General features: G+C 41.7%; 1 protein-coding gene and 1 long non-coding RNA gene across 5 annotated transcripts in view; one reads left to right on the top strand and one right to left on the bottom strand.

The window, feature by feature from the left end:
* Window positions 1-1,942: 1,942 nt before the first annotated feature.
* Window positions 1,943-14,911, top strand: part of si:ch211-106a19.1 (uncharacterized protein LOC561797 homolog) — a 55,923-nt gene continuing 42,954 nt past the window's right edge. The window contains exons 1-3 of one of the 4 annotated variants that reach the window (XM_035993046.1): window positions 1,943-2,448; window positions 6,585-6,632; window positions 8,471-8,679. In XM_035993046.1, the coding sequence (XP_035848939.1) occupies window positions 2,291-2,448; window positions 6,585-6,632; window positions 8,471-8,679 (415 nt within the window). In that variant the 5' untranslated portion in view covers window positions 1,943-2,290. The remainder of the gene's footprint in view (window positions 2,449-6,584; window positions 6,633-8,470; window positions 8,680-14,911) is intronic. The other 3 variants (XM_035993050.1, XM_035993052.1, XM_031308655.2) reach the window with 3 other exon arrangements.
* On the bottom strand, window positions 4,441-6,036 carry LOC116056537. Its single transcript, XR_004106606.2, has 2 exons — window positions 5,791-6,036; window positions 4,441-4,833 (listed from the first exon to the last, which is right to left on the bottom strand). It is a non-coding gene; the product is annotated as an uncharacterized LOC116056537 (long non-coding RNA).

Raw genomic sequence — 14,911 nt, 5'->3', positions numbered from 1 at the left:
AGATTATTTTCGTTTTGTTGTTGAAAAGTCCGTCGCTAGCACCAGAGCCCGTCATTCTCTGCTAGCACTAAATGAGACCCGTGTTACATCCAATGTAGCTACTGCCATCTATTGGCACCTGTAGCCTACGTTACTACAAACTACACTTGGCTGAGTGGCCGAGCCGTATTGACTAAAATGCCGGTAGTAGGACAATAAGCCTGTTTTACAGTTCTGCGGAGGCTCCACACAGAGCTTTCCCCGTAGCCTACGTAAGTGGCCTGATGTTTATACTTGTGCGCTGGTGTGTGCGTCGAGCCGGCATGTGTGTGTGTGTGTGTGTGTGTGTGTGTGTGTGTGTGTGTGTGGAGTGTGTGATAGAGCGAGGGAGAAGTGAGAGAGTGACAGCGATTAGCTTCGGGGCGAGTACTGACTCTAGAGTCCTAGTGAGAGAAACAAAGTGTCTCCCCTGTGTTTTCTGACCAAGGTGGGAAATCTGTAGCAGGAAAAGTTAACCCTCTCCTTGATATAATGTTGTTTTATGGAGGAGAACCACGGCGTAGAGTCCAGCATAGACGCAGAGGGGTCTGCGGGGTACGCCATCGATTCGACGCACAACCATAAAACGGCTTTAATACTTTACATGAGTAGCCTACCATAATCCAGAAAAACAAAGTGTGGAAAAAAGCATGAATATATTGTTGAATCTGTTAAATTAAATTGGTAGAAATGTACATTACAATGAACTTGAATTTTATTTTTACTTTATATTATATAAAAGGCATTTAGGAGATTATCCACACTCATTTTTCCCTTTATTTGATCGTGTTGACCACGCCCGGCCACTATCAGAGGCCCGGCTTTTTAATTGACTACCGGTTTTTATTTGAGGAATTACATCCCTGCCACGTGGCACCACTTTTTGATTGTGAAATTTCCAGAAGATTTTGGACAGATTTGGAGTCTTACTTTTTTGAACCCACCAACTTTATCTACTCCTTTAACCTTAAAGATATCATCTGTTTCTACGATAATTCAGGTAATGGTGCTCTTGAATATCTAATTAATTTTGTTATTCTATATGCAAAATTCTATATTCACAAGCAGAAATTTTCTAAGTCATTTCCTAATTTTGTACCTTTTCTCATAGAATTTAAATCTCTACTGAAGTCACTTAGAACGTTGGATAACAAAAAAAGTATTAAAATTGTGGAAACTGTAGAGCTTTTTTTCCCTGAAACCTCTGACTAACTGTAAATGTATGTCTTATTGTACTTTTTGTTTTGTTTGTAATGTCTTTGTTATTTCTCGTTTGTATTGCCTCATATGTTTTTATTTCTATTTTTATAAGTTTGTGCACTTGATGTTCACGTGATGTTATTGATTACCTGATTCTCTGTACTGCATTTTGTCAATAATAAAAATAAAAAATAAAAAAAGAAGTGGCGCCACGAGAATGGCTGTTATATTCATTATCAACCTTGATAAATTGTAGGTAGGATATTTGTTTTCACACTTTTTCAAAATGGTAATCCACCACGTTTAATGTATTGGTTTGTGTATCTGTACCCTATTAGATTGTGTGTTTCCCTGTGATGGGCTGTGCGCTCTTTGCGATAGTGACGTGTAGACTACTACTTGCGCGTGCATGCGTGAGTGCGTGCGTGTGTATTTTGTGTCCAGGGCCCGTGGTCATGATAACCCGTCCCTGCCTACACCCTAAGTAATACGTCAATTACGTCTACAAACGTTGTTTTTAAGAGTAAGAAAAGCTTTTTTTCAAGCTGTTTGATCGCACTTGGAAGAAGTTTACCTTCAGGGCAAAACTCCTTATTAGCAATATTAGTTAATTGGTCGTGGTAATATCATATGGTAAGGACATAGTTCGACTTCGCGTGATCGTCCCGGGAGGACGTCGAGGAGGCGGCCAGGTAACGTCACGGACGTCTGCACGATTTTCATTTTGGAACTGTTTTGAACCATAACGCGACGTCTTGATTGGACGTTCAAACAACGGACACTCAACGTCTCAATGTTTGCTGGGATTTCTTTTCTATCCAGTACAGCTCTGTGCTCTGTATCCTCTGCAGTCTGCTTCGGCAAAGTGTAGGCATCACTTCTCGTCCTTCCTTTGGTGTCCATTCCGGCGTCATGTGAAAAGGGTTCCTAGTGTTTCTCTCGCCCTAGACCGGGACCTCCTCCGTCGAGCTCATTCGTCAGCGCCGAGACGTACTCGCCCCGGTTGTCCCGGTGGGGTAGTGCCCCTGTCCCCGGTTCATCCCGCATCCTTCGGCGTGCGGCGGAGCGGAGGATGAGCGAGCAAGGGAAGGGCTCGGCACCCGCCTCTGCCGCGGCCCCGGCCCCAGGGTCGGATACTTACAAAGGCTGGCTTTTTAAATGGACCAACTATTTGAAAGGTTACCAGCGGCGATGGTTTGTTCTCAGCAATGGCCTGCTCTCATATTACAGGTAAATTTTGAAGAAGCAGTGTGCAATATATGTCAAAATAAACGCCAATTGGGCGCTCAGCGAGTTATATTTCTGTGTCGGCGCATCATGACTGCTGGCTGCCTCAGCTGGCTAGCATCAGGCTAAAGCTAGCTGTCAAACGGACAGAATCAGCTGTCTGTTTACTTAGCTAAAGCTGATCGTGACAAAACGTGGACGTTTTTACTTTGACTGACTGTATGTTGCAGGAAGGCACTGACACAGACATACATACATACACACACACACACAGCAACACTAGCAATACGACTTCTAATTCAATAAAGTGTCATAAATGCGGCTACAGTTGGTACAGACGTTAACGTTAGCTAGCAAACTAAGCTAGCCCGCTAGCCTCAGTCGGTGACAGCTGTTCGCTCCTCAGTGATACTACAACAGGTCTTTAAACATGTAGCTAGTTAGTAAAGTCGACGTCCTAATTATCTCCTTTTATGTCAATGTCACCGTTTCGAAATTGCATTCCTTATGAACGTCATGTATTATTATTTCTGCGAAATGCATTAATTCATCGTTAACGAGCCAAGCTGCTCCGTATGATCACTGTAACGAGATGCAAGAAATGTTCGCAATCATTATCATCTGTCCTCACTCTGATCACGCAGTTGCTAGATGCGAGCTAACGTTAGCTTTACAATAGCCACCTGTGGCTGATGTGCTTCTTGCAAGGGAGACATGTTTCTACAGGTATGGTGTAGAGGCACCATAAAGGAATCATAAAGCATGACAGACATTTAGTCAGTCTCCCAGCACTAAACACATTCAGTGTGCCTTAACACATACGAGTCCTGTATACTGTGAAGGTTAATGAAGGTCTGATTAGACTACTAGGTCATATCTTAAATTGAGTATTTAAGTCTTGTTTATTGAACGGCTAAAAATAAATCCAAACTCAATTTTTCACAACAACAACAACAACAACAACAACAACAACAACAACAACAACAACAATGTATTCATTGTCAGATGTCAGATGATGTCTAATGTACTGTGATGTAGAACCTTAGGTGAATTAACTGTTACATGGTCTAGTCTGAGGAAGTTCAGTATTGACTTTGGGAACAGTAGCTATGTGTGACAAAATAGTCTCAACTTCAAGGTCCACTTTCTAGCATTTTCAGAGCTTTCACCCAAACCAGCCTCTGGGTTGTGATTATTTTGTCACACAAGAGCTTGGTACTTTTCATTGCTTCCATTGCTGGGCTCTTGCATGTTCAGTCAGCTTGCTTGCTTTACCTTTACTGCTTTTGTCTATTTAAACTTAATATTGATTCTCATTGTGTTTGGTGCCAAAATGTCTTTATTGCCCAGAATATCATTTTGTGAATAGACAGAACATTTGGACCTTTTGTACTATGATATGGGTATGAAGCAATTAATGATGCCAGACCAGGAAGCCCCGAACCACCTGTATATACTGTATGCATGGTCCACATAAAAGGAGAGATGAAGTATTAGTTGCAACAGTTGTTGGTGTACCCTGTCTGACCCAGTTTTCTTAATTAAATGGTTCACAACAGAATGAAGGTGCCCACTGGAGTTAACCATCCTCTGCTAAAAGTACTATTTGTTAAAGCAGTGACTGTACATTTTAAGTGCCTTCACAAATTAGATATGATTAAAAAAAAACAACTTCTAGCTTGTTGTAAGTGTTAATGCAAACTGTAATTTCTTGCAGTAATAAAAATAATTAATGTGACACTAAGCTGATTCTTCAAGGATAATTGTCTTTTCAAATGCCATCTTACACTGGGAGGTTAAAGAGCAAAATCGTCTGTGAAGCGGGAAGGGATTGGATGCCTTGTTTAAATGCTCTTTTGCAAAGTGAATTATTGTTGGTATGGGGGGTTTGAGTCTGGGTCTTCTGACTGCTATGCAAACTTTTGACTCACAAAGCTTCCCTGTAGCTCCAATAGTTATACAAAATGTAATCTTCAAAAATATAATTTTTTTTCGGATTGGATAGAGAAGATTCTCTACGGATTGTGCTTGTAGAAAAATCTGGTCAAAGCAACATGAAAATGCTACAGTCTCCAACACACTTTTGTCTTTTGTTGTCAGCAGTGCAATTTGACACCGATATATGGTAGCCAAAGCCCTACTCCTGCTTGAGCTTGTGAAGAAAGGAAAGACGCCTGTTGCCTCTACCCTCTATTAATAGTCCATTATGTTGTAAGGTGACTGTTGTCCCTGAAGTAAAGGTAGCCCGTCGACACCTGAGCACAGAGGCAGTGAAGCGCACGAGTTGTCCCCTCCAATGATGTCTTCCTGGCAGAACACATTGTGTGTCTGACTCTCCAGGCTTTGTATTCCTCTGTCTGTGTCTCCTCTGGCCAACTATCTGCACTTCTATTGAGAGGGAAGTGAAAGGGAAACAGACAAATGTGACAACATTTGAATTAAACTGTCTTCTTTGTATGTCAAGGGATTATTGTGTCCTGCAGAACATTTTTTCTCTTGTCCTACAAATATGAGATGAATACACAAAGAAATATGTTAGTTGTAAATAGCCTTATACTCTATTGCCACTCACTATTTTATTACACTATAACAATAACACTTAAGTCTAAAGTTGCTACTCTTACATTTCATATTGTCAGTTATTATTTTGTCTTTGAAGTTGAAGCACTGTAAGAAACATGTAGTTCCTTTTTTTTTTTAAGGATTTAAAAATGTCACTTTGGATAAGTGTATGACAGGATTTGATGGATAGACATTGAATGGTTTAAATATCATAACAGAATACACTTTAAAGCCCTAGCGACTCATGTTACATCAGATGTACCCCAACATGCATTGATCAGTTGTTTGATTTGCAGTGTTCAGTATTTGTTTGCCCTTTTTAAAAGGCCAGTTTGTATTTCTGATAAATCAATAGTGACAGACTGCCAATTAGAAGCCTCACCAATAACCTGAGAGATCACTTTCATTTCCAAAGCTGTTGTCAAAGCAAGGGCTTAGTTTTCTAACTTGTATCTGAGAAGCCAAAGGGCAATGGAGGACCATAATCGATGTGTTGACTCTGTGGGCGGACCGACACACTCAGCACTTGCGCCTGTTAAAGTGGAATGAGTTTTACAGAGATTCCACATTGCACTTGTTATTGATTACTTTTGGCTCTGACACTGCATGGCTGGCTGTTTTTTATACCACATCAGCCTTGTGTTTAAATCATCCGAAATAGCTTTGTCAGGACATATGACAAGATCTTTGTCCTCTCTCTCTCACTGAACTTTTTTTTTACATTTTTTATTTCTTAATTGACTTTTCCTCCCAGTTTTAATACTCTCAGCATTACTTACTCACCTCTTAAAGTAAATTCATCTTGGGGCTTTAGAGTAGATTACGGGGCATTAAAGCTTTGAGTGTTATTGAAGCTGCCATATCAGCGACTCCAGCCTTGACTTTCATAGTAGAGTAGGCCTGCCACGTATCCTTCTCTCCTGCGGGATAGTAACCAGATAGTAGCAATTTAAATGCTCAGTGGGGGTTCAGCACCATTTGTGTCCCTTTGGTGAGTCAGGTTATTGTGTTACTGCTGGCACACTCAGCTCCTGGGTGCAGGGAGGCGTGGTAGGAGAGTGGTGAGCTAGCCAACCTTGGCCTCAGCTGGAGGGTGGAACTTGGCCTGAACCCTGTGTGTGTGTGTGTGCATGCGTGCACGCGTGCATGCGTGTGGGGGTGTGTGTGTGTGTGTGTGTGTGTCTGTTCAGGTGGTCTTTGTGTTTTTATATGAAGGTCAGAACAGCCGAGTGACGTTCGAGAGAGCAGGGAGTCTGGCCACATTCTCACTATCTCATTGTCTCAGTCTTTTAGCAGGTCATGTCATGCTGTCCATGTTGCAGTATCATTGCTATCATTGCTTTGGTTTTTTTGTCTTATATTTCCTTTCTGTCTTCAACATGACATGTTACCCAGCTGGCTCTCTCCCTCCATGACTTGTGATATTTCTGCCCCAAGCCACAGCAAAACCTATCTACATTCTCATGCTCTGGGTACTGTGTCCTATTTCCTCTGCCTGTCTTTGTATGCCTCCTCATGCTTATGGCCGTCTGTTCTGTGTTGTTCACTGGTTGTTGTTCTGTCATTACATGCTCCAGATCGGTGGATATGTGTTTTATGAGGATATGTGCACAGGGGACTGACAGGTAAAGCACTGCAATTCTCTCCTGGCTCAGTGCAACATGCAGAGCCCTCTCATGTCCGCAGCTACCCCCCACTCCCCTTCGCCCCTCCCCTACTAGTTCCTTAATGCCCCTGTAGTCTCTCTTTCACAGCTTTTGTAGTTTCCTTGACTGTATATTTTGTGGACTTTGCATGGCCTCGTCTTCCCGCAGGGCCGAAGTGATCAGTGTGGATTTCATCTTACTTATCAGCAGCACACTCAGTTTGTTGACCCACTTACAGCCAGGACTCTGCAGCTGAGCTCGGGCTGGGCGAGGCTGGAAACTGGGCGGTTGAGGGTTCCCCCCCACCCTCCACAAGGCTTCGCATGCCCACAGTGCGGTCTCGTCTGCACAACTGATGTGCACCAAGCGCCGGCGGAAGAGCGGTACACTGAAGCGCTTGTTCTGGATTGGCATTAAAACAAGACTTGACATCAGCCAGTAGAAGCAGTGTGATGGAAACCACTGCCTGGCAGAACTTATAAATACTCTTCAACCTCTGACTTAATAAGGCGGCAGCCACTTTGTCAGTGTCAACTGAGAGTGGATCTGGTGTAGAGTTTAGTGCTGCTGAGAGGCAGCTGCTCGTGGCAGTGAGGGCTCACTGAGGATGGATGAAGGGATCTCGCACCTACAGACAAATACAGATGCATCCACATGATTGTACGGCTGCATGCTTCAAAGTGGCTGTTTCTTAGAGTATGGATGGGCACTCATGTGACACTGAGGGTTGAGGATGTGTTTGTTCATTGTGAAACAACAACCACAGCATGTGGTTTCCCTGATTTGTTGCTGTTCTGTGGTTCAGGGCATTAATCAGCTAAATTAGCTGTTTGTGGCTGGAGTGAAGACCTGCATACGCTCAGCTCTCTGTGTGACATGATGTTCCATCTGTGCTCTGCGGCTTAGCTTGTCACACCGTGACAGAATGACAGACAGTCAGCTTCCCACCACACAGTTGTTAACGTTTCTCTTGAATTATTATTTTTTTTTTCAGTTAATCATGTTAGTTGTAGTATCTCTGTTCTATCAATAACCTTATTTAAAATTGACACATGATGTAGAATAACGGTCTCACAATTATGCTACTTAATAAAAAAGTTTTTTTCTGTTTTGGATGATGTACAACAGTATTGACAATTTTGCTGCATTTGTTTTATTGGAAGATGCTTTTGGAAACATACAGTCTATACATTTGCACATGTCTTGTTCTTTGTTCTAATCTTTTGCTCTTCTGCTTTGGCTCTCTTCCCCGCTATCTTTTTTTCTTTTCTTTTTTACACCACCTCTCGCACTCTGTTCTTTCTTTGTTAACGCTGTTATTCATTGTTTGGTTTTATCCGATACAGAGGCTTGGAGGCAGACAATGGCCTTGTTATCTAGACTACTGTGGCCCACTTACTGTGCAACAGTTGGTCCTAGTGAAGGCTACATAGCAGCATACTCACAGCAGGGCAGGCAGGCCACGCAGAGAAGTTAAATATCAAATTTGTTTAACGTTAGCTAATACAAATTTAGGTTTCATGAATGTGCTACAGATAAGGTGTGTGTTTAGTGAAATAACCAAGTACTTCCACTGCTGCATGGCTTTCAAAGTAAAGTTTAAAATGTAATCTGTGGCATGTCTCTGTCCCTCCTTGCCTCCCTGCTTGTGCGTACGAATGTCAGTTGTAAAGGTACTATCCTATCTGCAACACAGTGATAAAAGATGTCCTAGACCAGTGTTTTTCAGCTTGTTCTTGTTTCTCTCTCTCTCTCTCTCTCTCTCTCTCTCTCTCTGTCTTTCTCTGTCTCTTTCTCTGTCTGGTATTTTGTTTCAGGACGCAGGCAGAGATGGCCCATACGTGCCGTGGAACAATCAACTTGGCCACAGCACACATCGACACAGAGGACGCCTGCAATATTGTCCTGAGCAGTGGCGGCCGCACTTACCACCTGAAGGCTAGCACAGAGGTGGAGCGGCAGAGATGGGTCACAGCACTGGAGTTGGCCAAAGCTAAAGCCATCCGCATGATGAACGATCAGTCTGGTAAGGGCAACTGGAGCGAGCAGCTACTTATATCGAAAATTTAAGCTGCATGGAGCGCTTTTTATAGCCTAAGTGCAAGCTGTAGGAGCGTAACACACCCATGAGGCACTGACATTAATGGTCAGAATTTGACCTTGATAAATATAGGCTGGGCTGATACAGTCATGGGTAAACATTCAAGAGTGTGTTTATCTTGTGATTTACTTTGTCAGGCATTCACACAGCAGTTTTTAGGCTTTTTTTCTGTTGTTTGCTAGCAGACAAAATTGACGAGATGCGCTCTGTCTCTATGGTCCTCAGATATTTAGATATATTTGAGTTTCCAGTGTCCCCTGGCATTTGATATTCAGCACTGCTGGTGTTTCAGCTCACACCCTCCTTCTTGAATGTAATTCAGATTCCAGTGTGAGCCAGGAGAGGGCAGCGCCGTCTGCTCAGTGGAGTTGGAAAACAAACTAGAGTATGCTAATGGTACAATAAAAACTGGGCTTCCATTCAGCCTGGCAACAGAGCACTCTCCTTTCCACGAGGACTTACTCTTCTATAGTTGTATTAGGTGTTACAGGTCAAAGGCTGTGGGAAAAGCCTGGGAGGACCATCTTTTCTTCACTTTTCACCCTGGCATCATCCCAAAGCCTCTCTGCCCCAGTCTTATGCAGACAGGGTCTACAGAGACTGAGACAGGCTATATGTTCCTCTGGCCTCCATTTGAAAGTCAGCTCACTAAATATAGACTGGGAGTGCGTTTTAGCTCACCACTGTAAGCAGGAGAGGAATGTTGGTATATTTGTATTTTGAAAAGGTAAGGCTATTAAACTACCTACTATACTGTCTGATTGTTTGTGTATGCAATATGCATATTTTCTGCAGCATGGTCTGTTGTCAAGTTCAACTACAGTATGCCGATCCAGCTACACCACCACAATTCAATGTCCTTTTTTTATATATTGTCCCCTCTTAATTATTCGCTTTTTTTGTTTTCCCACCTATGTGTTGAACAAACCTTGCACCTTTTTAAAGGAAGTTCATCAGGCACAAAATATCCAGAAATATTTCAGAATCCAGTAGCTACAAATGCCTTTTTAAAGTAAAAACATAGTGTATCTGTTTGAAATATAGTGAACAGCAGCTGTTCCTGATACAGGTTTGATGTCAGGCAAGCTGTTCTTAGACCAAATGTGGTACCATAGCAATTGCAAGGTGATGTTTTTCATCCCACCATTCTTAGCAAGCTGTTGACATTTAAATGCATGAAAACAAACAAAGACACCTGCTTCTGTGTATCTTAGATTCTGTGAGTCTGCTGCCATCACACTAGGTTCACTGTTACCTTCCTTCATTGCACGTTGTAGATTTTAACACATTCAGAACCTCTTAAATACTTTGTTTAAAACACACAATTTTAAATCTGTAGTAATTATTGTACCAGTGCTATAATTGCTTGCCATGCATTAGACCTTTATTTCAATTGTTTATAAAGCTTTGACTCAGTAACTGCTTCAAAGCTTAGAGAAAGTGTGTGTGTGTGTGTGTGTGTGTGTGTGTGTGTGTGTGTGTGTGTGTGTGTGTGTGTGTGTGTGTGTGTGTGCGCGTGTGTGTGTGAGACATTTCCTTTCACAGCTAATCTATCTGTGGAGGAGGATTTCAGAGAATGTGAGAAAAGAGACATTGTGTGAGTCTGTCTACATAAAATCAAGTATTCATAAAGTATATTATGTACTGTATAGTGTTGATGCAACTGAGAGTAATGCTTCCGACACCTTACTAAATGGCTCTATATGTTGATCATTTTGCCATTAGGCTCTTTCTGAGCATCTTGTTTTTTTTTCCATGGTGTTAGACAAACATGGATCCGTGACATCCATTAACCTGTCCTCTCCTCTCCGTCAGTGGAACAAAGAGCTCCTATCGATCTCCTCAGCACAGAGAAGGAGCACAGTGTAAACCCTGGGCATATCATGTGTGTAGGTAGCGACCAAAGTGCTTCTATCTTTTCATCTTAGCCCTAGAAGCAGGTTTTAAAATCTTAAATCCAATAATGCGCTGTGAGACTGTTTTAACTCAAATCTCAAGTCTCTCTTTGTCTCTGAGCCATGAGATTATTTTCTATGTACAACTGACCTGAACCCTGAATCAATTACATGAATTTCTCATTAGTACTGGTGTCACATTTGCAGCCTTTCCATTTATAAGCCTTCTCTTGTAAATTGCCTGTCCATCCACGAGTGCATCTTGTTCTAATTTAGGTTTAGATTGGATTTCTAGCAGCTCACTAAAGCTACTGGCTGCAGTATGGGGCAAAAGTTCAGCAGGTGGCAGTGTTTCACTTCACTTTAACATAATCTCTTTTATGGGTGCCTTGTTCTTGCCACTGCTTGTGAAAGAGAGCTCACAGCCCGTTGAATCACTGGTTCCAAGTGGTGGCTTTAATATGCGTGTCTGGCATGCTGTCCTATTTAAATTTAACACCAGTAAAATTTGCTTAGATGGTGAATTTTTGTGGAAACTGTGAAGGTTTAGTGGAAGATGGTGGAAAAATTGAGAAATTCATAACTGCTGGAACCAGTCATCCAGTTAGTGGTTTCTCTGGGTGTAGCTGAGTTCAGACAGATACAGCTGAGGTAGGCAGGAAAGTAATAGCAGCAGCTACAGACCCATAGTAGAAGCTCTCTTCCGACACCTGACCCTGATGTGCCCAGCATGCCAGCTGATGTGTATCTTGAGTTCAAACAACAGTGCATTGAGCTGCATCAGCATTTAGTGAGTCCATCTGATAGTTCTTGGGTGATGCTTCACTTGAACTGACTTTGGTTACGTGTGTGAGTAAACTGAGGCCTGTACTACGAAGCAAGATTTGGCGTTAACGAGGTAACTTCAGGTTCAACCCAGGGTTTTCTGTACTACGACGGTGGATCAGTTGTTAGCGGTTCAATCGCCGTGTTAACTTATGCTGAACACCTAACCTGGTTGGGAGCAGGTTCAGTTGGAGATTAAAGATCAACTAGCGTAAAAGCACCGCCTACTGACCAATCAATACTCGATTGATAACGGCGTCAGCGTTCTTAGAAGATCAGGTGTAGCTCGGTGCATGGAGAGGGAGTGAGTGAAAGAGGGAGAGAGGGGGAGAGAGGGATGTGCTCATAAAAGTTAAAACATTTAGAGACCGACAACCCCGTTAACATTCCCTGATGGGTATTTTTGTGAAATATATAGATTTTAATGGGAGGGAATTACATATAGGCTATCGGCATCTTGAGCCGTGTGTTGCCAATGCGCACATCGGTTTAAATTATGTTTTTATATGTTTTATTTGCTCTCACGATCGCTTCCACTGCCAGGGTTGCAACTGAAATAAAAGGCTAAAGCAACAGCAGTTTATGGAAAGCACAAGTGTAATTATTGTCAGATCTAGTGCCTGACTGATGGGGAAGATATTGATAAGCGTTGTAATTTTTAATTTTTTTTTTTTTTGCCAGCTTTCCTTCCTGTTTTAGGAAGCAGCAACTGTATTGTGTTTTGCCCGCAAAACCGTGTCTGTGTTCTTCATATTTATGTAGAATTATAGTTTGCTTTTCTTATATAAAATATGCGGCTCTGGTAGATGTTTGCGATTGGTCGTGCTGTGCAAACACCGCCTCTTTTATGTGAATGCGCGCGCCGCTGGATTGGGAAACCCTGGGTTGATTGAACTAGTTGTTAACCACCGTCGTGACACAGGTTATGCGGGACCACAGTTGTTAGGGTTAGTGAAGCCAGGTAACTGAAATAAATCCAGGACATGTTGATCTTGATTCGTAGTACAGGCCTCTGGTATTCACAAGATTTACTTGTAGGGGTTTGGTTACTACAAATATTTATCCTCTTGTTTGTTTTATTCTTTTCCTGTATCTTTCGCTTTTCTTCTTTTATTTCACATCCTAGCTGCAATTGTACCTTTACAGTAAAAGGTAGAGCTCTGTCCATGGTCCTGAAACAGAATATCAACATTAGGACAGCCTCCCTAAACAAGCTTCATTTGTCGTGTTTTTCCACCCCTCCTGGTCCTGACTGTTTTTTTCCCCCTTACATTCTCTCCAGCACTCGCTCTTCCTCTCTCTTCAAGTCACCCTCTCACTCGCTGTCTCGTTTTCCCACCCCCTCCCTCTTTCTCTCTCTCCTCCTTTCTCTCAGAAAGCCATTTACTCTGCTTTTTATCCAGCAGGGGTTTTAGTTCTGAATAGAATGACCTACTGCTTTCTCCAACTCTTCCCTCTTCACTCGTTTCTTTTGCTTTAAACATTCTATTGTCCTGCAAAGTCTGGAGGGAAAAATAGAGACGGGTAGAGACGCAGTATTCCTCTTGTAAGTATCTGGCTTTTCTTCCATTTACGTTGTGCTCAGGAATGTGTGTGCGCGTGTTTGTGTGCACACTTGTGTATCTGGTTAAGATGATTAGATACAGCTGTGTATAAATGGTGTACCTTTATATTACAGTATATTGGCTGATTTGTAGTGGACAAATCAAGGATATTTCCAGTGTTAGACAGAGGGTGTATACAGTAGACATCTGAGCTCATTCAGGTGACAAACTCCGCTATGAAATTGGAAAACATTAAAGAATTATATAATGTTTTTGTTTTTTTTAAAGAAATTATTAAATTATTAATTAAATACAGTAAGTAAGTAACATGTAAAAATGACCCTCCATTAACAGTGAATTTAAAACATTGTTGAAGAATTTATTTAATGTATTGTTTTGCTCTCTTGTATACAAATTTTCCAATGTGAAAGCAATGAATCTCTCTGGGCAGGGCAGAAGACTCAATTTGTAGGACTGTTGGCTGCAGTTAGTTTTATTACACCAGTGTCTCGAGATAACTCTTGTTATGATTTAATACTATAAGTAAAATAGAATTGAATTGAATTGACACCAGTTTACATGGCAATACATAATGATTTACTAATAAAGTAACAAATGCATTCTGCTGACATCTGTAAAATGGAGTCTGACTGAAAAGATTCACACTAGCTCTATTAATCTAAATGGTATAATGTATTTTATTTTTTTAACCTGCACTATTTTCTGAGCTTGCAAACGGATGTTATGAAATGACAGATGGCATGCTTATCATCCTCATCAATTAGCTGTGCAGGGGCTGTGTATCGAATGCACTAGTCCTTATTTGTCTTGGATGTAAAAGCGTGTGGCGGCAGAGGCCGATTTGCTTGATCAGCTCAGTCCCCAATGACAAGGGAGATAGGGACAAAGAGATCAGAGTCGGTCTTGTAACATAACAAGCATCACTGCCAGATTTAGCCAAGCTCTTCACAGAGATCACAAACACTGTGCTGTCCAAGTATAAATGATCCTCTGGGTGCTTTTCTATCTCTTGTTTTTTTGTTATTTTTTCAGCCATATTTAACTTCTTTCTCCATTTTCTGTCTCTTAAATCTGTTGTGAATGTAACTGCCAAGTGTCCTGTGAAATTAAACCTTTGCTGGCTCATAATGGATTTGACCTCTCTGAACTCACACTCCCGCTATAAACTACACGTCCCAGCAACCATCGATCTTGGAGTTACATGCCACCTGCTTCCTCTCCTACTGGTCTGACTTGCTCTTAAAAACTCCATTGTGTTTATGTTGTTGTTTTTCTTACAGTATATTCTAAACAATGGAATAATCAAACCCATTTTCTTTGTCCTGTTTCTACTGGGCTTGCTGCCTGTTTTCTAACTTTAAGCTGCTGTGCATTTCTCTCCTACATCTAAATTTTCACTTCCTCTCTCTTTATTCTTGTCTTCCTCTGTATTTTGAAACCACTAAGTATATTAAATGGACTCTAAAACATCCCACCAATAGGTGAGTGCTGTCTGGACAGAATATGGATGGCACTTCCATCTTATCTTATCATGCTAAGACATTAAAGACAGCTTTCTTTTTCACTGCACTCAGTCTTCTGCTGAGGTGAAATCACACACAAGCACATGTATTGGTTTTTGCATGTTCTTCCTGCTATTATGCTGCAGAAGTGGTTTGAGAAGTTGTGATGGATATTGTGACTAAAAGCCCCTATTCTCTGTGAAAGAGCAAACAAACATTTTACAGCAGGCACATGCACAGATGGACCCCAGGGGATGCTGAAGTACCTGCCCTTTTGGCCTCTGACTAGATACAATAAATGCAGTTTTTGCAAGACTATTTCTATTTTAGTTTTTTTAAATTTGGTCCATGGCATCAATTCTCAATTAAA

Source organism: Sander lucioperca, chromosome 2, assembly GCF_008315115.2.
Source record: "Sander lucioperca isolate FBNREF2018 chromosome 2, SLUC_FBN_1.2, whole genome shotgun sequence".
Lineage (NCBI taxonomy): Eukaryota > Metazoa > Chordata > Actinopteri > Perciformes > Percidae > Sander > Sander lucioperca.
The sequence above is the reverse complement of the archived record's forward strand: the minus strand, read 5'-3'. Positions and strand labels throughout refer to the sequence as shown.